Genomic DNA, 27369 nt, shown 5'->3' with positions numbered 1-27369 from the left:
GGGCTCTGGGCTCGGGCTCTGGGCTCTGGGCTCAGGCTCTGCCGCTGGGCTCTGTCCGCGGGCTCGGTGCTGCTGCGGCCCGGGGAGCGCTGCCCGAGCGCCGGCCTGGGGAGAGCCCGCCCCGCACCGTGATGCGGCCGCAGGAGGGGCTTGCTGGGCTCCAGCTCCTGTCTCTCCCCGGAGGGGTTTAGAACGGCCACTCTTACACTTGTCATGGAATTAAAGAAAACTACCTCCAAGCCGTACAATGCTGCTCTCCTGCTGCCACTTTTCCTCTTGTTTTGGGGTAAGTTTTTGTCTTCTGTGCCTGATTCTTACCCGGCTACTATGCAGTAACTTTGCATCAAATCTGTGACCTGCTCTTATATTGAACAAATTGGCATCTTGCAGTTAGATTTGTGGCCTGAAAACTTTTATCTGGAGGATAAATGGGCATTTCGTTCTAGACATGTTTTTCCTTCTATTTATTTCTTGTCTCTTTTCATCTTTCTCCCTGTGCACATGTATGTATGCATTTATTCACAAGAACTAAAAGTAATTAAACATTTATGTAATTAAGTATTCAGCTATTGTAGTAACCATTTTCTCCATTGTAAAGGTCTGAATATTTTGGTTGTGCCCACACAGAAGAAACACGGACCTTTATTTCAATCCTATATGCTCTAGAAACACATCTAGGCACAAGAGGATGGTACCCAGGGGAGCATAGTGCCCAGTACATCTGGTACAAAATGTGCAGGGAGATCACAGGACAGGAGTGTCTCCACTTAGAAATTTTAAATAAAGCAGATCCATGCTCAAAATGCAAGAAGCAATGAGGTAACAAAAAAGTCTATCACACTGGTGGGGGGGTTGTTTTCTTTGGTGTTTTTTTTCCACACTGAAAACTTATTTTATACCCAAAGAATCTACTTGAGTACACTGGGATTCTCCAAGTTCCCATGACCATATCTTTGGGTTCCATTGACACCCTTGTTTACAATATCTTATGTTCCCTGAAAAATAGGTATCTGTTTCTTCTGGAATAGGTGCCCAGAGATCTACTGGGCCTAGACATCTGTTTTAGTCATCTAGGGATTATAAGGTCATGTCAGGAACACATCCAGCCTTTTACTGGAAAGTATGATTGGAATTGAACTGGTCTCCTTATGCTGCCCTCAGCACTGCCAGGCGGGTTACCTGTAGGTGCAAGTCAGGTTTGGTTTTCACTGAGCAAGTACAGGTATGATCCATGACGTGAAGAAATGGATGTAGAACGTGGAGGACATTGAGAAAATACAGTCACAGCCTCTTCTCTGTGTCTGTTGAACATGGCACTTGGCATTTTCTTACATTAGTAGGTGATGTTTGTGTAATTTTTGAGATTTGGAGAAAGTTTTCAGCTTTTCCTCTGACTCCCCAACAGTCTCTTTTTTTTCCTTCTGAAGCTTCCTAAGATTTCTGTTGCTCTGACTACCTCAGACCGTGAATGTGAAAATCAAAATATGTTGTGATTTTCCTTATTTTTTTTTCCCCATTCTCTTCCTTGTACCAGCTTCTTTGTCTGGTGCGTTTGCTCCAAGTGCCTGGAATTCCTCTGGCCACAGGGAAGCAGCAGGACTGTCTTTTGTATCTAGTAACCATAGCTACTGGTTTGGAGTGTGAAGCAGTTATGGTGGCTTTGTGCTGGGCAGAGGCACGGCGGGTTATATGGACGGATCATGGCATGGGCTGCCAGCCGTGGCTCCGAGGGCTTGTGCTCTTTGCCCACTGCACTTGTGGCTTTTCACTCCTGGAGAAAGCTCTTCTCACAGATTTAGTGAGAATGTGCCGTTTTCTGAGTGCAGGTGGATGACTTCTTGCTGGAGCCAGCAGAGCTCGAGGGAAGTGCTGATTTTCATAGCCTTTCCACTTAACTTCCATTTTGCAAGGGCAATTCTGCCAGATTTTAACTGGAGTGAATGGTGCTATTAAGGCAGCACTTGTAGGTTTTTACGGTCATAAAGAAATGTCTTTTCTTGCCCTTGTAAACCATATCACTACTGCTTTTATTTCTTATTGACTGAGTATAAATACCATTGAAGCAGAGATTGCCGAAGCTACTTGTTCAAAATTTTTGTGGAAATTCTGAGAATGCAATTGGCCTGCTGCAATCTTTATCCATCAGAGCATCCTGCAGGCAGATCCTCACAATCTCCAGTTGTTTAAAAGAAACCCCGGAGGGGCAACGGTGCAGCCTCTGCCTGTGACTCCCCTTTTACTGCTGCTTCCTGTGTGATGGGAACACAATAGAATAGCTCCCAGCTAATTCCTTGTCTTTAAAAGAGATTCTGGAGGGCACAAGGAGTGTCTTCTCACTTCTGTTCCCACAGCTCCAGCCATCAGCAGGCACAGGAATTCCCATACCTTTGGCCTGGAAGATGCTTTGGACACCTGCTGAGGGAGAGCATGTGCAAGACAAACCTCCTTTGCTATCAGCTCTAATGCCAGCTCTTGAGATTAGCTCGGACACGGGGACATTTTAAGGCTTACTTCAAAATGGGGAACAAACAAAACCAATCTTTCCAGCTGTTTTGTTCATTGTCAGTATATTTAAATAAGAATTGGAAATTAAAGCCTGTGACTCACTCTGGTGAACTGAATACACAGGAAAGTCCCTGTCCCAGTGTTTGATCTGTGGAAATGGCTGAGAGATCAGAGAATATGTGAAACATGAAGGTCAGTTTGGAGGAGTGTTTATTAAGGGAAAATACTGGGGTGTCCTGAGCACAGAAGATCAAAGGGTTACTGTGGCAATATATTCAATGTTGTCATAAACCAGGGAATCATAGCTCCCATCTTCCTTCCAGTTCTAGATGCATGAAAATAGGAGTTACACCTTCAAATCTGCAGTAAAGCAGTGAGCAGATAATGAGCACAATCTAGCTGTCTTTTTGTTCTGTGGTAAGAATGAGTTCAGTTCCCCGAAGTGGTATTTCTGACTAATGCTGTTAATGCCTTGGGCCATGATGTTGGCACTGCTGGGCCCCGTGGATTGGTGGCCACTCTTTGGCACCTTTTAGCAATTCACTGGGAAAGCTGGGGGGCAGAGAGCCAGGAATCACCATCCTCCCTCTTTGAGGGGGTAAATATTCTGCATATTTCACAAGAAGAACCTGAGCCACACTTCTCATGCGTGAATGAATGCAAGTCTAAGTCTAGGCCTTTGTAAATTCTGTATAAATATTTTACACCAGTAGACCGTGTACATATATCTGGCACACAAAACTCTGTCACACCAAAAGCCTTGTGTACTCGTGTGGAATTTGTTGGTCTCCAGTAACAAAGAGAAACAATGTCAGAAGCAGTCTGAGAAGTGATTGACACACAATATCTGGGTAATCTGGCCTGTGTGCCAGGGATGTGAGGAGATGCCTTAAAGTTGGTATCCAAGGTGGTATTTGGCTGAGACACTGGGCTTGTGTGCTTAACCTACCAAAACTCTTCAAGACACATCAAAGTCATGAATAAATAGTGAGGCTCTTTTTAAAACTGACTTTTCCAAAAGACACTCTTGGCATTGCTGGGATCCCTGGCATTTTGTCAGGCTATTTATTCAGTATTGTCTTAGAAGTCCTGCCTGCTGATTGCCAAACATGCTTTTGGATTAGCTAATCTTTATTTTCAACATTTGGGGTTTTTTTGGTCGTAGTGTCATGTCCTGCTTCACATGAATTATCAAATCTGATAAGCTGATAACCTGAGACAGTAACAATAATATTTAGTTTCCATCAGCAGGTATATCTCAGAATCTTGACTCTGGGCCCCAGAGTCACCAAGTTACCCCAGCAGAGCTGGGCAGTGGGAAGCTGCTGCAGCCTAGGGGCTTAATAATTGTGATCAAACATTGGTATTTTGGAGAGTTTCCCATTCCCACATCCCCTATTCTGAGGCAAAATAGAAAAGCCTGCTGTTAAAGCAGCTCTCACAAGTGCCACTACTGTGTTAAACAGGACAGGGAATACAGGTTCTGGAATATTTTGGGCTAGGTGAAATATCACTGCCAATTATTAGCGTGTCATGAGCTTGTCAGCAGCCTCAGAGAGTTTCAGGCCGTGTTTTCTGGTGCTGGTATTACTCAGAGCAGATGCTTAGCTTAGGTCTGGATAGAAAGTTTTAATCTCTGTGTGTCAAGAAAGAAATGGGGTTTGTAAAGCCCTAGGATGTGTAAAGCCACCTGAAGAGGCCTTGTACCCTCCTTGAGCAGGTATATGGAAGGTGCTTCCTGAAGAAGGATTTGGTTTTATCCTGCCATTCTCTTTCATATCTGTCCTTCCAAAGTGAACAGGGGTGAGGAAGAGAGAGGGTGAATATGAAAGCCCCTTTTCAAGCCTGTCCATTTCCCTTTCTGGTTGTGTGGATCCTGGGAACAGGCCAAAGTGTGTCCCCTTTCACTAATCCTTTACACTGACCAGGATAGGGAAAGATCAGCAGAGGTCAGCAGGGATTTACTAATATAAGCACATGCCTTCCTGTTGTCATGGAGACCTAACTCTCCATTCCTTTATTCAGAGTTTATTTAGTAGTTGTGTTGCTCTGAATCCCTGCTGGTGGATGGGTTCCCTTTCTACCCTTGGCCTCAGGGTCTTTCTCCAGTGGGAGGTGTGGTGGGATGAGCAGCAGGAGCACAGCCTGACTGGTGAGAATTGCCCCAGGCTGGGGTTTGCCCAGTCCTGATTTTGGAAATTGGATATCCCTCAAGCTCCAATATTGTTGTGGTGCAGCTGGGACCTCTGGTGCTCTGAGAATCCTGCTGTTCTCACCTCTTGATTGTAAATCAGGTTTTTCTTCAGTTGATGGCAGTGAGTAGGGCAGGTGAAAAACATCTGAAGGAAGCTTCTTTCTACTTGAGGTGGATCTGGCTTGTCCAAGCTCATACTCAGCTTTTGCTAGGCCAGGAAATAACATCCTGGCTGCCTGACTCTTCTGGGAGCTGTATCTGTGGTTAGGACCATTTTGCACAAGTTGTGCACAGGTGATGGTACATTTTTGGTTTTCACCCAGTGCAGGGCATGTGCATGAACAGGTATTCAGGGATGGGGATTTCCAGCAGGTACCAACAGGTACCACTGCCTCTGCTTGGATTCTTCTTCTGTCCTTCAGTACAAATGAAACTGTCAGCTGAGAACCCCAATGCTGCCATTCCCTGCTGGAATTTTAAATGATTATTTAGACACCTTTAAGGTAGTTATCAGTGCAGCATTGAGCAGCTTCCACAAGTTCAGGAAACTGACAGATTGACAACATCCATCCTCTATCAGAGTTACCCAAGTCTTTGAGAAAACAAACTTGTGAAAAGCAAACCCCCAAAATAGAAGTCTGTGAGTGATGCTAAAGCAGCATCTCCAATCACAGAAGTAATTGCCTAACTTCTCATTAATTTCTGATTTTTTGTGGTCACAAAACTTGCTGTTGGAACTTTGACAAGATCACATAGTTCATGTATAAAGTGTAAGATTTTCGAAGTCAATTATTAAAACAGAGCCTGGTAATGCAGCTTGTTTGCCTTAAAGTGTTACAAAAGGTCACAAACCTCATTGTTTGGGGAAAATCTTTGTCAGCTACCTTTAAAGTGTAAAACCAGCCCTGTCCTGACAGAGCTCAATGAATGCTTTATATGGGACTCTGGTAGCCTTTGAAGTTCCTCCTAATCCACCCCTAAATGCCTGGAACTGTTCTTCAAAGGAGCTCTCCTCCAGTTTCAGTTCAGCATAGGCTTGCAGGATGGTATGACTGTAATACACTTCTAAGGTGTTTTTTTCCCTTACAAAAATCACTAATTTGTATTTTTCTTGTGAAATTTAAAGAAAAAATTCTGAATGTCATTGTTAATCCAGCAACAACTAGTTTGGTGAAAAACTATAACTCTTGTCATTCAGTGATTTGCTTGATCTGATTTTCACTGTTCATGAAACAGCATAGTCTGAACCACGTTTTCATGGTTCTTATATTGTGCAGCAGGAAAAGCTAATTTACTCATTTTTCTTATTAGTGTTTGGTGCATATTCATGTGCTATTCACATTCATATATTAATCTATTCCAAAACTGAGAGCAGTAAGTGTATGCCCTAGGACTGATGGTTGAAAAGAACAAAAAATGCACTAAAAACATCAGATGTGCTCTTTGTCAAGCCAGATGTTCAGCACTGCCATGGAAGGAGTATTAGGGTTGGAATACATTCACACAGGGGCATGTTTTGTCCTCAGGAAATATTCCATATTAGTACAGGTGTGCTGGATACAGGGGAGTGTGTGGTACAATTTGGGGTTGTTCTGGCTGTTAGTGTGCCTGAAGCCTCCACTGAGTCAGTCAAACACAGGGGGGATTTTCTGCCAGCTGCAGTTCACAGAATAATTTGCAGTTATTTAGATAAGTTTCATTTCTTGTGATTTACACCGCAGTGTCCTCAGCCCGCTCCATGCATGCCCTGTCAGCAGTGTTGTGTTACTTCAGGATATCTGTTCCAGAAAAGGAATGTTTTCCTCCAAAACACTCCTGCTGAACTACATATATTGACAGTGCTATTGTTCATGGTCACAGTGAGTTTTGAGCAGACCAGAGGTCTCTCTGTTCCTTCACTGCTGTTTTTGGTAGCCAAGAAGGCCTTTGTGCTTGTTAGTGAAGCTTTGTGTTGTCTGCAGTTGAGCTGTAGGATGGACCAAACTAGAGGAGGTACAACAAGGTGTGTCTGTTGTGACACAGCTTTGGGAAAGGTGGGGAATACCAAAGGGCTTTGATGTTTAACTTTATTTGCAAAAAGCATTTTGCCTGTGTTCTTCTCATGGAAGCAGAAAGCCAAGCATGAGCCTTGGCAGTGCCTCAGCCTGGCTATGCCAGCAGTGCCTGGGGATTCTGTGGAAATGGGAATTTCTTTGCAGATGGAGTGTGCTGCAGCTCCTTCCCAACACGCAGTGGACTCGGGCTCCTTTTGTGTCCCAAAGGGTGCTCCTGGCCCCTGGAAAGTGCAGGCTGGGGCCGGTTACTCATTAAGCCTACAAAGGCTCATATCTCCTGCCTAGTAAAGCTCTTTTGCGAATAGTTTCCTGGGCTTCCACTCTAATTGCCACAGAGATTCCAGGCAGATTCCGTCATCCTTGTTTTCTGCCTGACTGGGAATCTGAGAATAAAAGGGTTGATGGCAGAATAATGGGATTGCTGGACAGTGCAGGGCTCAGCAGCTCTCCCCAGCATCACATGAGAGGGGAAGGGAGGGGTAGGCCATGGAGATGCTGCTGGGAAGAGAAAGGGCTGCCTAAATCCCTGAGCACCCTCCCTCCCCCAGCAGCACGGCCTCTTAAAAGACTTAGAAACACTACAGTCTTTGGTGGGAGGAATTTGGGTTGGGGGAGGTCAGGGCAGGGGCAGGCTTTTGTAAACCAAAGTCTCCTATAAATCCCTTTCAGGCCCTGAAGTCTGTGCCTCCACCCTCAGGTACAAAGAGACTGAGGAGCTGATGGGGCAGAGTTGATAAAGCACCACTGACACAGATCAACTACCGGGGTGGGTAAGGTGCACCAGAGCAAGGCAAACGTGACCAAACTGGGCCAGGATGGTGCTGGTACCAGTGAGAGGATGTGGAGGTCAGCTGGGGAGCGATGCTGAGGTGTGTGATCCCGGCAGTCCTTAGCTTGGAGCATGGCAGGGTAAAGCAACATTCCTCATGGAGCAGGGAGGGCTGAGGGAGCTACAGGGATTTGGGATCCTGCCCTCTATCCACCTGCAGCTTTGTGGGGTTTACAGAGACTGAGGCCCGTCATGACCTGGGCCATGGCTACATAGAGAGGGCAGCAGGAAGGGTGAAGAACTTCTTGCCCAAAGTCTTCGAGTGATGGCTTGACTTCCAACACCAGGGAAGTCTGGATTGTCTCACCAGTAGCAATTTCTCAGATACCATTTGCTCCTTCATGAGCTTTATCTCTGCTTTGAAACCATTTTTCATAGGCATTTTCCAAACATCTGCTGTATAGTTGTTTGCAGAGTTACTTCCAAGTTTGGATGTTTCATAACACTTATGCAGGAATCAGGCTGGGATATCTCTACCACACAGCTTCTCTCTTATTTATCTTGGAATTGAGCAGAATGAAAAGTTTTGATCTCAGAAGGCCACAGTGGGATGAGGTGCTAATGACTGCTGCTTTTGTGGAAGGTGCAAATCTCTGTTTCCCCTGCCTTTGTCCCTTTATTCTATTCTTGGTTGGTTTATGTCTTTTGGAAAGTGCTTAATTGTGGCATTGAATGCTGGACATATATCCTAATTCTAACATAAAGGCCATTATCTCCTGTCCCCTGGGCTGTCCTGCCTCTGGCCAATCTGCCGATTGTTTCACAAAGTAAATTTAAAATTTCTTCTGGAAAAGAAATGAGGATTCCTCCTATTATTCCATTCTGCTCCATTTTGAAATATCTACTTTGAACACTTTTTTTTTTCTTCTTCTTCTTCTTCAGCAAGGCATTGTGGCTCAGTGTGAATTAACTGATCACATCTGAATGCTCCCAGATTTAGGCGAATCTGGTCTCAACATTAGTTCCTGGTATCTGGTTGTTAGACTGGTGTTTTGGCTCAGCAGGTACTGATCCAAAATGCCATCAGCACAGTGATCTCAGCACTCTCTGCTTCTCCTTGCTAAAACTGTCCTGCTGTGTAAATTTGCATGTCTAACAGGAGAGGGTGGTTATCAACCTGAGCTGCCTGATGTAATCAGAGACTCTGTGAAATGTGCCCATTTGGAGTTTGCCTTGGGTTATTTATGGGAGCATCTTCAAATCACTCCTGGATTAGCTGAGAAAAAATTGTATTCCCAGAAGGAGCAGCTGGGACATGCAGAGCTGCAGCCAATACCTGAACTCATTCTGCCCCTCTGGATTTCCAGGCACAAATGCGGTGCCCTGCCAGTGAAAGGGGTCATGGAATTTTACACTAAGTTAATCTCGTGAATGGATTTAAGGTGATATGTGTCACTGCTCTCAAAGTGACTCATGGATGAATAAGCACAAGTAAAATAGTTGTTTTGTGAGTGTCTCCTAAAAAAATCAGGTACCTGGTTACCCAAATTGGCAAGAGATTCCTGATTGCCACCAAATGAAGGGCTGTTGTCTTCTTTATTGTAAATGTTTGATTCTCCAGTATCATCCTCATCTCATGGCTAGCACAGCCCTTTGGAGTGTGGAATTTAAGTGGAAAATCTCCAAGCTGTATGTGGGAATTGGCAGAACTTTTTTCTTTAGAGCTACAAATGCTGACTAATAAAAAGTCTCCTTTCTCATCAGGAACCTCATACTCTGAAAATGACAGTGGCTGTTCCTCGTCCCCATGTGAGAATGGGGGGAGCTGTAAGGATTTGGAAGCGGGTTACCAGTGCAGCTGCCCTGTGGAGCCTGTAGCCTACATGGGCATAAATTGTGAACTCCTCTACGATGCTTGCATTGAACATTCCTGTCCTGCCCACATGACCTGCACAAGGACTCCAGGACTGCTGGAATATGAATGCATGTGTCCAGCTGGCTCTGCAGGGGCTGGCTGTGCCAGCGTTGATGAGTGTGAGAGCAGCCCTTGCACAGACCCTCGGTTTGAATGTGTAGATAGCCCGGCCGGATTCACCTGTAGGTGCCAGCTGGGCCCCGGGGGAGAAGGCTGCCAGGCAGAAAGCTCCGTGTGCTCCGGCCAGCCCTGCCTGAACAACGGCACGTGTGTGGAGGCTCCGGGCGGGTTCCGCTGCCTCTGCCGGCCTGGCTTCAGCGGGGCCACGTGCGGGGACGACATCGATGAGTGCGCGTCGGGGCCGTGCAGGAACGGGGCCATCTGCAGGGACAGGGCGGGCGAGTACAGCTGCTTCTGTGTGCCCGGCTTCCAGGGCTCCAACTGCGAGATCGACATCGACGAGTGCGCGTCGCGGCCCTGCCGCAACCACGGCACCTGCCTCAACCACATGGACCGCTACGAGTGCCGCTGTGCGCCCGGCTACACAGGTACGGCCGCTCTGCCGCCCCACGGCCTCTCCCAGGCTCTGTGTGCACACAGGCTCGGGCCGTGGCTCTGAGGAACGCTGTAGGGCTGCTTACAGCAGCTTCCAGGCACTGCTTGAGGACTTGAATTCCCTGTGTGGTGTAGGTGCTGAGAGACACGGAGCCAGGAGTGGCTGAGAATGGAGTACTAGGCACAAGGTAGCTGTCATTAGTTCTTGGCATGAAATTAAGGGAGATAACATAAAAAGATATTTATCATCAGGAAATGGATGCTTAGTGTTTCCAGGTATAACAGCTCTGCCGACTGGTCTGTAGTCCTTTCTCCTGTCCAGCAGGATTTTTCCAAGGAAGTACTTGTCTTTTGGAAAAAAGTGTCTTTTAGGTGGAGATTTCCAATTCTTTCATGCCTGGTGAATGTTTATTTGGCATATGATTTAAGTGTTTCTCTTTTGTGCTTCTGTGCAAATGGTGACTCAGAGAGGAATCCACACCTGTAACTTATCTGTGAGGGAGGCGGTGGGGGGCTCTCCTTCCCCCAGCCCTGCTTATCGGAGTGGAATGGAGTGGAATGTGTCCATGTCTGCCTGGTACCACTTTGCACATGAACTTTCTCAGCCTTCCTCCTGTTCACAGACTGAAGTGTTTAAGGAGTTGGGTTGCTGTGAAGGAATGCTGCTGATTACCAGTGGAATGAAGAGAAGTTACAACATCGGGAATGTAGTCCCTGATGCTGACTCACTCTGATAAAAGTGAAGAGACATGAAGGAGAAACAAGACAGAATTTCTATGTGGGCCCTAAGGTTACTGGTGATTTTGAGTATCAAGCATAATTCTGTCTTTGCAAATCAGTTTCTTTTTTTATCTTTATGCTGAATCCTCAATTTGGGATTGTGGGATTCCCTGCCAAAGGAGCGATAAAGTGACCAGGCAGCTGGAGGAGTTTGTTGTGCTCAGGTTATTCTGATGACAAACATGAGGTTTAGCCGTGGGATTTGGTTCTTCATCCAGAGGTTTGAGCACCATTGTCTGGCAAGGCCAGGTTGTTTCCTGGTGCTTACAGCTGGAATTAGGATGAAGGAAGTTTTGTGTGGGTATTGAGGGGTTTGAGCCAGATTAGGGGCCCCACATTCCACCAGGATTAGGATGGCCATGCCCACTCTGTGGGGAGCCTTTGCCAAAGAGGGCAAATCAGATGGATTGGTAGGTGCCACTAATGAGTAAGGTTTGGAGGTGATGCCAGGCCACAGGCAGCTCAAAGAGGTGGAATATAGATAAGATAATTGCATAGATGTCTTTCATGAGGTCTTGTTCTGTCAGGGAAGTTGGGACTTAGTACCAAACACGTGTTACTTGCTGTGACCACTGGTGGAGCTAACATTGTATTTTTAATTGTATTTCCCAATAAAATCATGTCCTAACGTCAGGTATCACTGTAGCCAGTGTTTTGCACTACTTTAGTGGTTTTTTCCTGGGTATCACAAAGCAAGTTACAAACAATTGAGATAAATGGAATTTATTTTTAGAGAAGCAGGTAGAGATCACACTGGTGGCCAGCTGGGGGTGATAACTGATGACAAAAACAAGATGACTCTTGTGATTTCATCTCAGAATTCCAGGCAGCACATATACACTTCTGTGGATTTGTAACACTGATATTTTTCTGTTTTTTAACAAAGGTGTGAACTGTGATACTGAAATAGACGAATGTGCTTCAGACCCTTGCCAGAATGGGGCCTTGTGCAATGACCATGTTGGGTTCTACACCTGCACCTGTGCACCAGGTTATCAAGGGGCCCAGTGTGAGGTGGACATCAATGAATGTGAGAGCCAGCCATGCCAGAGCAACGGGACCTGTCATGACCTCATTAACAGGTGAGAAACCAGTGCTGGGGGGCAATGAGACACCAGGACTGATCTAAAGGTCTACCCAGCACGGCCTGTGAAAATCAGAGTAGAAAGCTGTGGGGGGGGGATTGAATTTAGTGTTTTGTACATTGAGTGGCAGTAACAGTTATTTGTGGCAATAAAAGGGAGAAGCCCCCTCCCAGCAGCAGAACTCCAGGGGTGCTTAAAGGAAGGGAGGAACAAACAGAGAGAAGCAGTTTGCAGAGCATGAACAGCACAGGCAACTGCTGAGAAAATACCTGTGTGTCTGAATTTACCTTTCCACAGGTAAGGTGTGAACACAAGTGGGTGTGAGCACTGACAGCTGAGCTCTTTTGCCTGTTCCTTACCCGGGGCTTTGCTGTCCAGGCAGAGCTGATGTCTTGCTGTGTTTGGTGCCCCACAGTTACCGTTGTGACTGCAGTGACACCGGCTTCGAGGGGGCCCACTGCGAGCTGGACATCCTGGAGTGTGCCTCTGACCCCTGCCACAACAATGCCACGTGCCTGGAGGGAATCAAGGGCTACAGCTGTGCCTGCTGGCCAGGTGGGCTGGGGGTTCTCTGCTCGTGTGGTGTGTGGGCACATGGCCCTGGACAGCATGGGCTTGATTGCTGTGTTGAAGAAGTAGAGAATTAATGATCATACTGCATGGCCTCATGTGAGATTTCATTGCCTGGAACAGTGAGGCTACACTGCTGCCCTTTACAGGTCATCCCAAAATCCAACAGACCTGCAAAAATCATCCTGATTGTCAACTATAAAATTCTCTTTCTGTTTTCTGCCATTTTCCATCAGTTCCTCTATCATGAGGTGATGCTTTCCTGCATATTGATGATTTTAGCTGCTGTATTTGACATAGTGGAGAAAGTAAAGGGCCTGGGGGCTCCCTGCTAGATGAGTGCAGGTCTGGGCGTCTCATTCCCTCCTCTGAGTCAGGCACAACATTTGGGAGCTGAAGTTGTGTGCGATGCTGACAGCGGTGTCTCGTGGCAGGTTACACCGGGCAGGACTGCGAGGAGGACGAGGATGAGTGTGTGACAGAGCCCTGTCACAACGGTGGCCTGTGCCTGGAGCGCTCCAACCCCGCCCATTACGGGACACAGCCCCACTTCCCCAGCAACTTCAGCTACAGCCAAGCAGCTGGGTTCCTGTGCCAGTGCCAGCCAGGCTTTACAGGTGAGCTGCACTGCAAGTCTTCATCCTGTCTGCACTGGGTGGTGTTGCTGTTTGAGGAGATGGGAATGGAGCAATGTTATCTCTGCAACAGAAATCCCTTAAGGACTGGTACTTCAGAGGGGCTGGCAGCCTGATGCATCAGGAATGTGCTTCTGCTGCCATTGCAGACAGCTGAATGTCATTCCCTGTCCAAACCTCCAGGCTGAGGCAACAGCCTGTGCACTTCCCCATGCTGCCATGAGTGCCCTCTGGCTATGCAGGTGCCAGGGTGTTTCCCCTTTGTCAGTCTTTCATGCATATGGCAGGATTCATCCCTTGGGAGATCTCTGAAATTCCTCATCAGAGAAAGCTAATTCCCTGGAGTCACAGATTACTATTTTAGGTGTTTTCTTGGTGAGACTACTCCCATGGCAGCAGCTGTGTAATCAGAGTGGGACAAGAGGAGTTTCTTGGTATAAAGCTCTTGAAACTAGAAGCTCTGTGGATGTCTCACTGAAATATCACCCTTTCCATGGATTGGAGAAAGTGTAAAATGCTGGATTTAACAGCTAGGGAAATTCCCTAGTGGGAAGTCTTAAACAATAATGCTTCATTATTTTATGAGACAAATATGAGTGTTTGATCCACTATTGCACAGATAGGAATGGTTCAGAAGTTCAGATCTTGCCAGTATTTGGAAAATCTGGAAAATGATTTCATACTTCATTTGCCCCCATTGTTCCGTGCTGGTGTTTGTGTGCCAGCACCTGCAGAGATATGCTAGACTTCAAGGAATTCCTTTATATCTCTAGGTAAAAGAAAAGAAGTGCAAAACTTATGACTGCAGGTGTCATTTTTGTTTCACTGCTGCACAAGGGCACTTCAGATGTGTGTTTGTATTTTCACTTCCCAGGGGAGACCTGCTTTACCAACATCGACGAGTGCGAGTCCCAGCCCTGCCAGAACGGGGGTCTCTGCCAGGACCTGGTGAATGGCTTCCTCTGTCAGTGCCTACCTGGTTATTCAGGTAACCTGGGGAAGAGCTGGCTGCAATCAGATCCTTCTGGCTGGCTAATGCTGAGCTGCTGCACTGCTGCCTGGCTGCAGGATTCCAGGATGAGAGGGCTGGACTGAGAGTGTGCAGCAAGGATGTCTGCAGTTCAGGGCTCAAATGCCACAGGAAAGCTGTGTGAGTGTGGGCAAGATATAGGCCATGAGCTAGATTTGGAGACATAAGATCAACTGCATAGAGTCTAAGATCAGAGTATCCAGGACATCTTTAACCTGGAGTGAAAGTTACCTGGGAGAGCTGTGGGGGTTTCTATACATGTAGGAAGTATATAGAAAAGCAGCCTTTCAATAAAAGAAGGGATGTTTAACATTCTAGTTGTCACAAATTGTACTGGCTGTAACAGATTGGCTCACCAGCACATAAGCATCTGTGAAACATCTCCATTCAATAACACCCTGGGATGATAAGAGCCAGCCATTTTTGGCTGAAAGCAGTGATCTGCTATGTTAGGAGGTCAAAAGGTCTTTGTGATGTGAGCAAAGGAAGCCTTCTCTGTTTACAAGGGAATGAGGAGTCTGGATTCTTCCCCAAATGCCCTGCCTGACCCTAAGGGTTCAGTTTGCTGGTTGAGAATCTGGGAGATGGTGAAAGTCAGCCCTGCTGGGAAGGTCCTCTGCTAACTGGTACTATACCTCATCTTTCTTTAAAATATTCATTCTCAGTCTTCTTTGTCTTTAAAATCCACGTGTGTTGGGCAATTTAACACCAGAGTAGTTTATAAGAAAGGTGATCCCAGCACAATCCTGGATTTCTGGATTTGAGAGGAGGGTAACTTCTCCACAGTGTTACCAGGCTGCCATCTCGTGGGAAAAAGAAACACTTGAAGCCAGAAGAAAACCCTGTCCTTTAACTTGAAACAGCAGGTAACAACATTCCAGAGGCTCTCCCAGGCCTTTATGGCATGGGAAAATTTTCTGTTTTCCTTCTGTGGTTGCAGTGGTTGAGCTCGTTGATTTAATTCTGCCCAGCTCTTTCCTGGGAAAATCTATCACTTTCATTCCCAGAATGTAAAATCAGCTTCTAGTTAACACCTTCTGTAACTGGGCTGAATTATTTGTGGGGTTTTCTGGCCTATCTCATTTGCTAATTTAGGCCAGATCAAGAAAAATTTGCTTTTGTAGATGACGCCTTTGAAAATCAGTTTTTTTCTAAGCTCGTTATCGCTGCTTTCTTGGGCAGTTACAATGTTGTACTCTGAGCTGAGATCTTGTCCAAAGAGATGGTTTAAAGTTTATCCTTCCTGTCAGAATTCCCACTCACATCTGTGCCCTGCTCTCTTTTCCTCCTGCAGTGCCCCAGCACACTCACAGAGCTCAGAATTTCATTGTGCTTTGCCAAGCTGCAGATCTGTTTAATCCTTTCCAGTTCTTAGCGTGCTCATGGGCAGAAAAGCTGACAGAAACACGGGCTGATGGGCAAAGGAGTGCTAGAGTTCATTCTGTTGCATCAAATTTGGGTTCATTAGCACTTGAAGAGGATTAGAAGCAGGTTGCTCTTCTGGATATTGCTTTTGGTAAAGAACTTTGTCTCAGCTGAGGTAGTTCTGACACATTAACACAGCAAAAGGCTGGGAGCAGTCTCTGAGATCAGTGAGTGCGTGTGGAGGAGTGAAGCTGACAGGGAAATAATAGCAATTAATCTCCCCTCCTTTGTCAATTAATCCCAGTACAGTCATGCTGGGTAAACAGCTTATTACTTCATATTAGGATCACAGAACAACTTTGTGAAGCTTCCCATAATGTTTCTCTTCAAAACACATTTCTGTGGCAGCTTAGATCTGCCATGAACTTGGGTTTAAGCTGCCTCTGCTGATTAAAGTGAACTTGCTACTCTGATGAAGAATGCTTTCTTGGGGCGGCAGGGGTTCCTTCTGTGTGTTTGCTTCTTCAGTCTGAGGAATTTGGGGAGTGTTGGGATAACAATGCAAGTCAGGAGAAATTCTTTCTTTGCAAATTAACTGTCTCAGTGCTGTCTCAGTGTAGTGCAGGCAGATGAACCTTCTCTCTGAAATGTAGCTGTTGCAAAAGTGGTGTCTCATCCCTGAGAGAACAATGTAACAGGTCCTGAAGAGTCTCTTCAGCACATGGTTTGGGCTTTAGCAGAGCATATAGGTACCTGAGAGGATACATGAACTATGAATCAAAAGATTGCATGGGTACTAAATGAAATGCAAAGGAGAGGGAATCTTGCATGCTCTTGGAAATTATGTCAGCTCTGGTCAGAGACAAAGCATATTAGGAAAAGCATATTTTAAGGGGGGAAAAGAAATCCAACAAAATGAATTCTTCATTTATTTATTTTTTCAGAACTGCTTTCAGTTCTATCTGCAGATAGAACTGAAGGTTTTTATGAGGTATTTATTAGGCAATAGGTTAGGCCAGGACAAGAAAAAGACAGGTACCTCCATTTGACATGGCCACTGATTTTTAACCTGCAAAAATGTTATCACCGAAGTTTGGATCATTCATTCTTTTAAAAACTTTGAAATGGCCTGAGTGCTCCCACTCAGCTGAAGCTGTGCTCAGGCAGGAGAGGCCGTGTCCTGCAGCAGGCACTGGGCAGCCCCACACGGCCCTGCCATGCAGACACCCAGCCTGGGGCACCACCCCTTGTGATCATGGGAACATTCTGAGCTTTTCTGCACATGGCTCAGGAACACTCCTGCTTTCATGAGAAATCAGAAGGTGATGTGGTGTGAATGTGTCCCAGTATAATTGGAGGGTTTATTGACCATCTCACTTTGTTCAGCCCTAACGTCTTTGTCTCCTTAAAGAAGTAGAAACCTTCTGTGCAGCAGCTATAAATGGTGACTCTGTGAGGGTGCCAGCCCAGATCAAATGGGCTTGAATTCCTGGGTCATGGGTCAGGAAATAAATGGGAGATGCTTCTTCCTTCTAACCACCTTTGGCTAGATTTAATTTTTTTGTGCAGGTATTTCTTAAGTCAGATTTGTTTTAGAGATGGAGCCTCTAGAGCAAGGGCAGCTAAAAGGTTAAGATAGTAAAGAGATTAGAGGCCTGTTCCACCTTCAACCAAATCCCTTTTGGTAAATATAGCTGAAGGGAGCTAGGCAGCGCTTGGTGAGGCTCCCCCCCTTCCCTTCCCTTCCGCTCCACGTTTCTTCTCCCTGCTGATCACAGCTCCATGTTAATCAGACCTTTTGACTTCCCTGTCATCTGATCAGAAGGCTGTGAGTGCTGCAGTCCAGAGCCTGCTTGTGCCTGGTGCCAGGTGAGAGCAGAATCTGTGCTGGGTGCATTGGGGTGTGATGGATTTCCAGGCAGTAGTGTCCAGGTAGACTCTGTGTGTGTATGTGGAGATAAATATGTGGGTGCATAAACCAAAATAGACATCTTTTTGAAGACATTGAATGTTCTGCAGTCTTCAAAGTTGTTACACTTTATTGTTGCAGTAGTGGCTGAATGTGCACAACTGCCTGTTTGTTTTCTCCTGAACAATAACAGAAGGGTCAGAGTAGCTAACAGAGATAATGTTCCAAATCTGTGCTGGGATAGGTCTGTGTGTGCACAGGTCTGTGGCCATCTGAGAAGTTTTGACTCCAAGCAAACACCATATCCCTCCCACTTCAAGTATCTGTAAAAGTGACTGGCATGTTTGGATTGAGTAAAATTACAAAAGTGAAATAGCTAGAGGAGTTGTTGGAATGCTTTTTTTAATATCTTAGTGATACTGCTAATGGAGATTCCAGACACTGACATGTGGGAGGTTTTGTTTGCTTGGACCTGACATTGGTACAAACAGAGACTCCCAGGTTTGGGGAAAAGCTCCCAGATAACATTTCTTCACAGAATAAGAAACTTCTTTGGGTTCTTACAACACAAAAATACAACTCTGCCTCCAGAAATTTTATGATATGAAAGTAACTATAGTAAAAAACAAAACAAAAACAAACCCCAGAACCATAGAGGAAAAAGGAGACTGCAACAGCTAATTAAATGAGGTGGCTAATGATTAAAGAGAGTTTAGATTGTGCGCTGCCACGTGTGAGCCTGTACATTCAGCATAATGCAGGGAATTTCCTTCCGTCCAGTTTGAATTCAGAGAAACAGATCACAGTCATTAAAACCTGAGATTTTCCTTAGTGAATACAGCAGACTGGAAATGTCTGTGCTCACAGATCCCTGGAACAGGGCACAGGGAGGAGGAAAATTGCCTGATGGACCCTGATTCCCTCAGTAGTGAATGTGCAGCAGGGCCCAGGTTCACCCTGCATTTGGAGCTCCCCTTGTTCCTATGGTTTAGATATTGCACAGTGGTGGAAATGCAGCTTTTTGGCTTAGCCCATAGAAAGACATTTTGGCCTTATCACGGAATTTGGCAGATTCACCTGGAACTCAGCAAGGGCAGGAGATTGTCTCTTGGCTTGGCCGTGCTGAGCGAGGCTGTGGGCACCGCCGGGCCCCGCGGGAGGCACGGAGCAGGAATATGCTGGGAGCACATTCCTGGTGTCAGCACGGCCAGGGGCCAGCTGGGAGGGTCAGAGCCAGGCTGGATTAGACCTGGCGCAGGGCAGGGCTCTGCTCCCCCGGCTCTTTCGCTCCAATCCCTTCTCGTGGGGCTGGCACCAGTGAGCGCCTGCACGCACTGCCCTGTCAGCCCAGCCTTTTTGTCATCCCTCCCCGCCTTCACCCCCATTTTTTTTCCCTTTACTGTCACCAATGTCCACAAGGAGTCGGCCATGAAATCTGTGCTGATTGGTGTGATCCTGAGGGGAATTTTTCTGCTAGCAGGTAATGAGATGTGTACAGTGCTTGCAGCGTGTCCTGCCTGTGTGCGTGCCTGCCCAGGGCAGGGGGCTGGGTGTGTGATGAGTGGTGGCTGGAGGCATGAGGAGGAACCAGAATTGACTAGAAAGGAAGAATGTTTTTATTTTGAAGAGACCTAAAGTTTTGTTTTGGAAACTTTAAGGTGAGGAATTTCCTTGCTGCACGGGTCTGGCTGAGAGCTGCACAGCCGCTGTGCTCTGCCCTGTGGTGCAGTGGCAGAGCCGGGTGTTCCGAGGCTCCGTGCCCAGGTGAGCTCTGGAGACACACAGGAGCATCCCGGCTACTTCTGGAAAACGTTAGTTTTGCTTTTTACTGATGTTTTTGCAGTTTTCATTTTTCCTTTATTGATTGAAAGCTGCCTTAGTGAGAAATAGGTGTTGTGGTTGTAACTCAGGACAAACCCTTCGGTGGTCAGAGCCTTCCCCAGCTCCCTCGCCCCAGCAGCAGCGCGGTGGGAGAGCGGCAGAGCAGGGGTTGCCATGGAAATGGCAGTAATTGTGCAAATATAATTGTGTCGGGGTCCGTTTGTTGCGGCTAATTCTCTGCCTACCCCCTCTCCCTCCCCTCCTTTTTCCTTTTGATAATCATAATACAAACCCTAATTAGGATGCAGCAGGGAAAGGTCGTTAGGAATTCAGCTGCCTCACGGAGAGGGCAGGGCGGTGCTGGCCGGGCAGCCCTGCTGAACTCCCGTGTTTCAAGGAACAGACCTTGTCCTTCAAGGTTTTTGATATCTGACAGCTAAATTAGAATATTTCACTTCATTTGTGCTTATTCTTTTAACATTTTATCTGTTGAAGTATATGATTATTACACTGTATATATAATCTTTGCTTATTAATAGCAGCCAGTAAATCGTTCCGTGCATTCAGGCAGTGGTGAGCTGTGTGGATTTAATCACACTCTCATCTACAAACCAGAACTGTTCCCACCACAGCAGTAACACTCCCAACGTTGGGAAGGATTTGTATTTGAATATTTGAATATGCTGGAGGCTGTGAAAGCTCAGCCACTTCTAAGTTTCTGACCCAGCCCCTGTGGGTTGGTGGCTTGGGACTGTTACCTCAGACACTGCTGAATTAAGGAATGTTTGAAATCCTTGACTCCAGATAGCAGCCTTTTAGATACCACTCATCTGATTTTCAGATAACAAGTTCCACTGCTTTGCTATTGTTAGTCCTTAACTAGATAAGGAACTCATTAAACCTTTGAAAGTCTCCTAATGGTGTAATGAATCAGATTGGTTGCTTCTACTATTGATGGCTCAAATAAAAGTAAACATTTCAGCTATGAAATTTAGAGGGAACAGAGGAGACTACTACTTGTTTACAAGGAGAATAACTTGGTTTTGTTACTTGTTTTTGTCCAACAGAGTCATGCCCCCAATTTATTTTTTTTTTAATAAACCTGAAAAGGGATGCCTATGCTGCTCTTAGAAAAACCAATTTATGTTGAACAACTTAATATCTACTTCCCAGTGGGTCTGCAAAGACACAACTGTCCATGTCTTGGAGAAGATTGGAATAATGGATATCCAGGAAATGATCTGTACTTTTGGAAACTGTAGTGATGTAGCTCCAGATAACTGCTTAGTAAGTCTTCCAGGAAAAGAAGCGTCATTAGCCAGATTTTTAGAACTCTTGTGCAATCCCCTTTTCACCCATTTCAAACAAATAATTTAAGAAATCAAACTAGCTGCATTCCCTGGGAAAGCCTGGTGTTGAATCCGCTACCAGCCTGGGGCTGTGCACCCACCCTGGGGATTCGTGTCCCACCTGGTGTGAGGCACTGGGGCAGGAACAGAGCACAGGTGCTCCTGCTGCTGTGCCAGAGAGCTGAGACCTGCTCAGGCTGGGAATGTGGAATGGGAAAATGGGCCTCTCACTGCCTCCCAGCCTTCTCAGAAATGCAAAAATTCATGGCATCTCTCCTTTTGTTATCCAAACCAGTGTTATCTTCCCCTCATTGCCTTGGTAAATATCAGCAGCTCTGATCTGAAACAGCAGCATCTGGGGGTTTGGGACTATGCCAAACTATGCTATACCTGTCTCTCCTTATTCAACAGCCTCTCCCCTTAAATCTGACTGCAGACTTGCCTCCTGCAGCTTGGAGAGTCCTCCAAGAAAACCCACTCCACACAGTTACACTGCTCTACTGATTTTTCCCAGTTGTGATGGAAATCTTCCTATCTTCTCCCAAACTGGGATTCTCCGGGCCCAGTGATGTCCCTTTTACTCTATTTATTCCAACACATTTCCTTCACAGCTTTGCACTGCAATCTGAATTCCATCCCTGCTATTCCCTTGCTGAGCAAGCCCAGCAGTAAGAGGAAAAGGGCTGTGCTGAGGTTGTGAAGATACTGTTGCTTACAGAACAGCTCTGACACATCTGGAAAATGCAAAATTAGAGCCTTGCATTTCTCTTTCAGCGCTTCCCAGAGCTCTGTCCCTACACTGGCACAATTGGAAAGTTTGGAGCTGGAAGCTGGTGCTCGTCTCTCTGCAGAGCTCAGGGGACAAGCCATCACTGCAAATATTCAAGAATCTGTATCTTTGCTAAGTTTTTATTTTTAATCACACATCAAGTCCAGCTTCAGTGCTCCTAATGCCCCATCTCCCCTCATCTCTCTGCCCCAGGCAGCTCTCTAATCTCTTTGACATGCACATTCTGTCTAGTGGCTTTTCTTTACAAATGTCCTTTGTGTTTTGATTCCCCTCCTTTGTGTGTGAATTCCTTCTTTTTCTTCCTGCTGCCCTGGTTGTGCTTGCTGGCTGGATCGGGTGTAATGCTATTAGATTGGGATAATCCATGCTTGGTTTATCTGTGGGACTGTCTCTGAAGATTAGTGAAAACCAATGTTATAGGCTAGATAAAATGAACTGGTTCAGGGCTCTTCTGTCAGTCTGGGGATGCTCAGGAAAATGACAGCAGATTTTCATTAGCCAGATTTGGTAATTTACTTGAGCCCCTTTGGGATCCATGTGCTTCCAGGAGACAGAGCTGCAGTGCAGGACCTCACCCAGTTCATTTGTGCAGGACTGGGCAGAAATCAGCTTAGTACCAGCATGGCAGAGTGCCTGTGGAGCATGTTGTGTCTGTTGTTTGGTAATGAACTGAGTTTTGTGAATTTTACATCTGGTGGGTCGCCTTGGAATTTGAATTTTTTTAACTGAGACTTTGCAGTAACTTCCCATTTTACTGCTGTCTGCAACACTGGTGCCTGGAGCATGTTCCAGTCAGAGCTGTAGACCTACCTGGCCTTTCAACATACCAAATCTATTAAGAAAAAAAACATAAATTCCTTGTCTTTGCTGTTTTGGTCCTTCCATACCTTCTGCATGTTGACTGCCTGTGGGGTTTGAGCTTGGGTCAGGACAGCAGTTGGTGGGGGAATTTGGGCTGACAGGCCAAAGCAGCACCTGGGAGGACACAGAAGTTTGGGTTTCTTGCTCTTGCATGATGAGCAGGACCCTCTGGGTCAGTGTGGGGTTCCTTGCTGGCAGCTTCTCCCTGGAGAGAGCTGGGGAGGGCTGTGCCAGTCCCATGGTGAGACCCCATCTCTCAATCTCTTTCACAGGTGTGGAATGTGCTGTTAACATCAATGAGTGTGAGGAGGGGCCCTGCAAGAATGGAGCTGTCTGTGAGGATGGCATTGCTGACTATTCCTGCCACTGTGCCCCTGGCCAGGATGGCATCACGTGGGGAGGGAAGAACTGCTCTGTCCAGCTCACCGGGTGCCAGACGCACGACTGCCAAAACGAGGCCTTGTGCATCCCAACCTACCAAGCTGAGAGCCACGGCCACCTGTGCCAGTGCCAGCCTGGTTTCTATGATGCCACCTGCTCGACTCCAACAACGTTTTCCTTTGCTTCCAGAGGGTATCTCCTCATTGAGCTGGAGAACAGTGAGAGCAGGAGGGGCGCAGGAGCAGCCAGTGTCTCCCTCCGCTTCCGAACCACTTTGCCCAGCGCTGTCCTTTTTTACCGAGGCCGTGAAGCTGAGTACTTGTTCCTGGAGCTCCTGGATGGCCTCCTGCATGCAGAGCTGAGGAGGGAGGATGTTGGGTACCCGTTGCTCCTCAAGGGGCTGAGAGTGGACGATGGCCAGTGGCATAAAGTGGAAGTTGTTGTGCACAGCACGGTGCAGCTGAAGCTCTGGCATGGCTCTTGTGAGGCCGGGCTCTGCCTGCAGAGCTCTCCTGTCCCACCGGGTGCTGCTTTGATCCCTCCAGCCTTCCTGAATCTGTATATTGGAGGTGCTGAGGATCCAATGGCCAACAACACACGGAGCCAGCAAGGCTTTGTGGGCTGCCTGGAGGACTTGCAGGTGGATGCTGAGGCCGTGCTGCCGGCGGATCTGCCGCTGGGGGAGTCGTCCCTGGTGAAGCTGGGCTGTGACCGCACAGAGTGGTGCCTCTCCCAGCCCTGCTTCCATGGAGGGCTCTGTGTGGACCTTTGGGCCACCTTCAGGTGTGACTGTGCCAGGCCCTATGGAGGCCCAGCTTGCTCCTATGGTAAGTGCCATGGGATTGACACCTGCCAGCTCCACAGGTACTGGAGCAGCTTGGATGTTAGCTCTAGAAACAGGACTTTTGATTAGACCGGGGCCAAAAATAAAGCAAAAGCCACTGTGAATACAATTCTCATTGATCCCTTTCCTGTCGTTTGCTCCTGCAGGAATGACTGTCAGTTTTGTGGTACAGGTTATTCCTGTAGAGCCAGAGGCTCTGACTTCACCTTTTTAAGAGATCTGTGTGAATGCAGGGGAGCAAGGAAGTTGTTTTATTGTGAAAAGTTGTTCTTGAGCTTCAGAGCTGAGGATGAATAAGAATGTATTGCTTATTGGATAAACTATAGAATGTTATAGGAAGCTCTTTGACAATTTTGAGTTAAAATCATTGCTATTTGCATTTTTTGCTGCTGCAAGGTTTGTGTGTTAGTATTGGGGTTTCTTTCAACCCTTCTGAGCCCTAAATATGGCATGTACTGCTGTTACCAAATTTACAAATTTTAAAAGCAACTTTGTATCTCAAAAGTCCTTGAGTAAATCTGCTGGATTGGCAAGAGCTCTGATAGACTTGTATTGCCCTCTCATGTTACTTGGATGCTGGAATTTGTGCCCTCCAGAGGAAGCAAGGACACATTCACCTACTTCTTAGTGTCACAGATGTGTGGGGAGGAGCACAGCTACCCTGGCACATGTGGAAAACATTGAGAAGAAACATTTGCCCCATTCCTAAGGAGCTGCATCCCCATGCCAGCTGCATTCCCTTTATCTCTGAGCTGAAGGCTCTTTCTTTTCTCTTCCAGAGCACCCAGCAGCAACATTTGGCCTAGAGAATTCCACCAGCTTTGCCTCTTTCAGCCTTTCTGACAGCCTCGGTGCAGACTTCAACCTCTCCTTTTTCCTGCGGAGCCGGAAGCCCGATGGTTTGTTACTGCAGGTCTGCAATGGGACAGGCCCCTGCCTCACCCTGTACCTGAGGGATGGCCAGCTGAGCATAGAGACATCACCTACGGACACTGTGACCTTTCCAGGGAATCTGGTTGATGGGAGAAGACACTTGGTAGCCCTGTCTTTCCAGGAAGGCTCTGTTGGTGCTCTGCAGTCAGACACATTTGTGGAGCTGGGCCAGCTGCCAGCACAAGCCCTGGGAGCTGGCTCTGAGGTGTTTATTGGGGGACACCCCAACCCCGACAGTGCTGAGCTGTGGGGGGGCTATTTCAAGGGCTGTTTGCAGGACATGCAACTCAACAGCCACCAGGTACAGTTTTTCCAGGTGGAGAATGACAGTTTGCCAGAGGAACTCAATAGGACTCAAACTGGAAATCTTGTGAATGGCTGCATCTCTGATGACACCTGCAAGGTATGTGCTGTGTCTTGTCTCTGTGTGTGCAGGGGTCACTGCTCTTACACAAAGTCTGGCTGTTGCTGATACCAGAAAGAGAAGGTTTTTTGATGTATTGAAGAACACATGCTTCTCTGTGCTCCCACCTCACTCAATATGCTACATATAATTTAAACACCGAATTTTCTTAAGCTCCCCTGTAGTTTTTGTGGTTTTAGAACTTGGGCAGTTGATTTTGTGCTGCCCATCTCCACTTTGCTGAGCCCACACAGGTTCCAGACTTCCCTCCCTAACCTGTAACCCTGCCAGCACTTGTTCAAATTGTGCAACAACCTCTTCCCCAGGAATCTGCCACTTCAACAACAGAAGCTGAAGGAGCTGTCTCCATGTGCCCTTGGATCAGAGCCTGGCTCTCTGTGCCATACCCGGTGATGGGGAGGCCATACCCCCTAATCTTGTCCTTGCTTATGGTGCTCTGAAGTATTGTCACACCTGTGGGGTGTTAGGGGTGTCCTTCTGCTGACAGAACTTTGTGAGCTTCTTGGGAGCATCACACTGTGTTTTATCTGTTCCTCACCTGTGCTTTTGTGCCTTGCTCTTTGCCAAATCGCTGGAGTTCCTGTTGGTCAGTGCTGTGCACAGGAGGGAGCAGGGGCTCAGGAATCTCTTGTACAGAGAGCCTTGGCCTTCCCTCACTGCTCTTGAGTCACTGTTCATTTCCCTCCTCTCTTGATTCAAATGTGGCTTGTGCTCATCTTCATTGTCGCAGTTCTACCAAACTCTCTTAGACCTCAAGATGAATTACTCTGCCCCTAAATTCCCCTGTTTTGTTTTTCAGTCTGAGCCATGTCAGAATGGTGGCAGATGCATTGTCACTTGGAATGATTTCCATTGCAGCTGTCCAGCAAATTTCACTGGGAAATTTTGTGAAGAGAAAGTCTGGTGTGAAAGTGACCCATGTCCTGAAGCCACCACCTGCATAGATGTTGTGGCAGGATATGTGTGTAAGTTCTGTTCTCCTGCTTGTGTGTTGGGAAAATCCCCCCATTCCTTGTCTATTCCAGGGATATTTCCAGTTTGTGCTGTTGACAGCAATGCAAACACATGCTGCAAGGACACGGAGTGGTGCCAGGTACACACTGCTGCAGGCAGCATGGGCTCTGTGGGCTTGCCCCAGGTGTGACAGAGCACAGCTGAGCAGTAAAAATTGCTGCCTAAGAGCTGGATATTATTACAGGAGGTGCACTTGTAAACAGGAAGAGCTTTAAGGCTGCCAGCAGCTCGCCTGTAATCCTGCTCATGCTAAGCTTAGGGGTTCTTAGGGAGAGAATCTGCCAGGGGTGTGCATTGGACTGGCTCAAACCGGGCACCAACTGTCTTTGAAATCCCTCATGCTCTCCTCCTTTATTTATAGGTCTGGCTAATGCAACATTTAATGGTCATGCTGCCATAGAATTTACCGCCAACACATCTGTGACCAGAACTCTGAGCAGCCTCCACGTGGACTTCAGAACCAGAGATGAAGATGCCGTTTTGCTTCAGGCTGTGGAAGAGGTGGATTCCCTCCAGGTAGCCATTAAGAATTCCTCCCTGCTTGTTGACATCAGGAGTGGGAACAGCATCGAGGGTGTCAGCTTCCTGAGCCCGCAGCCTGTTGCAGACGGGGCCTGGCACAGCGTCTCCGTGTCCATGGAGGAGCCGGCCGCGCTCTCTTCCCGGTGGCTGCTCCGCTTGGACGGCTCAGCGAACGCGACTCTGCAGGGCAGCGCCGGCAACTTGGACTTCCTCAAGAAAGACGCGTTGGTCGTTCTGGCCGAGAATTTCACCGGCTGCCTGGGCCGGGTGCAGATCGGGGGGATCTTCCTGCCCTTCCCGGCCCACCGGCCGTACCCTCAGCCCGAGCAGTTCCAGCGGGCCGGCCCGGGCAGCGTCCGGCTGGGCTGCTCCGGGGCCGACGTGTGCGCCTCCGGCCCCTGCCTCAACGCCGGCACCTGCGAGGATCTGTTCAACTCCTTCCGCTGCGGCTGCAGCGCGGGCTGGGCGGGGCAGCGCTGCGAGGCCAACATCGACGACTGCCAGCCCAGCCCCTGCGTCCACGGGGACTGCGTGGATGCCGTGGCAGATTTCCAGTGCGAGTGCTTCCGGGGCTTCATCGGGAAGAGGTGCGACATCAACGTGGACGACTGCGTGCGGCACCAGTGCCTGAACGGAGCCACCTGCGTCGACGGCGTCTACGGATACTCCTGCAAATGCCCCCCTCAGTACTCCGGACCTCGCTGCGAGTAAGTGCTGGGCCTGCCTTGCTACAGGGGGCACAGGAGCCTCCAGATAAAAGGGACTTTTACTTTGGGAACATTTTTCATTTGCAAGCATCTCGTAGGTAAAGAACCTAAATTCTGCTGTGACAGGGAGGCACTGGGGGCTGAGGGCTGTGAAGTGCAGCAGTGTCTTACTGGAAGCTCTGAAGGTGCTGGCTGTGTCCAAACCCTCACTGCCAGGGGCTCAGCCTTGTACAGGAGAAGGATCCTTCCTTTTGATGTGGCTTATCTCATTTCAGAGCTGTTTGAAGGGCACATACTATGGCCTTTTGTCATTTGCCTCTAGCACTCCTCAAGACATCCATCCTTCTCTGTGACTTG

General features: G+C 47.4%; 1 protein-coding gene across 7 annotated transcripts in view; it reads left to right on the top strand.

The window, feature by feature from the left end:
• Nucleotides 1-27369, top strand: part of CRB2 (crumbs cell polarity complex component 2) — a 55042-nt gene that overhangs the window by 23074 nt on the left and 4599 nt on the right. For 3 of the 7 annotated variants that reach the window (XM_015644541.3, XM_015644540.2, XM_033518415.1), the window contains exons 3-11: nt 9287-9985; nt 11659-11854; nt 12273-12412; nt 12862-13044; nt 13937-14050; nt 22460-23395; nt 24192-24748; nt 25569-25734; nt 26145-27012. In XM_015644541.3, the coding sequence (XP_015500027.1) occupies nt 9406-9985; nt 11659-11854; nt 12273-12412; nt 12862-13044; nt 13937-14050; nt 22460-23395; nt 24192-24748; nt 25569-25734; nt 26145-27012 (3740 nt within the window). In that variant the 5' untranslated portion in view covers nt 9287-9405. Of the gene's footprint in view, nt 1-86; nt 287-9286; nt 9986-11658; nt 11855-12272; nt 12413-12861; nt 13045-13936; nt 14051-22459; nt 23396-24191; nt 24749-25568; nt 25735-26144; nt 27013-27369 lie in introns of those variants that run through there. The other 4 variants (XM_015644537.3, XM_015644539.3, XM_019008416.2 and 1 more) reach the window with 3 other exon arrangements.

The sequence above is a fragment of the Parus major genome, chromosome 17 (assembly GCF_001522545.3).
Source record: "Parus major isolate Abel chromosome 17, Parus_major1.1, whole genome shotgun sequence".
In the NCBI taxonomy this organism is placed as follows: domain Eukaryota; kingdom Metazoa; phylum Chordata; class Aves; order Passeriformes; family Paridae; genus Parus; species Parus major.
Note: the sequence above shows the minus strand (reverse complement) of the source record. Positions and strands in the feature narration are given on the sequence as shown.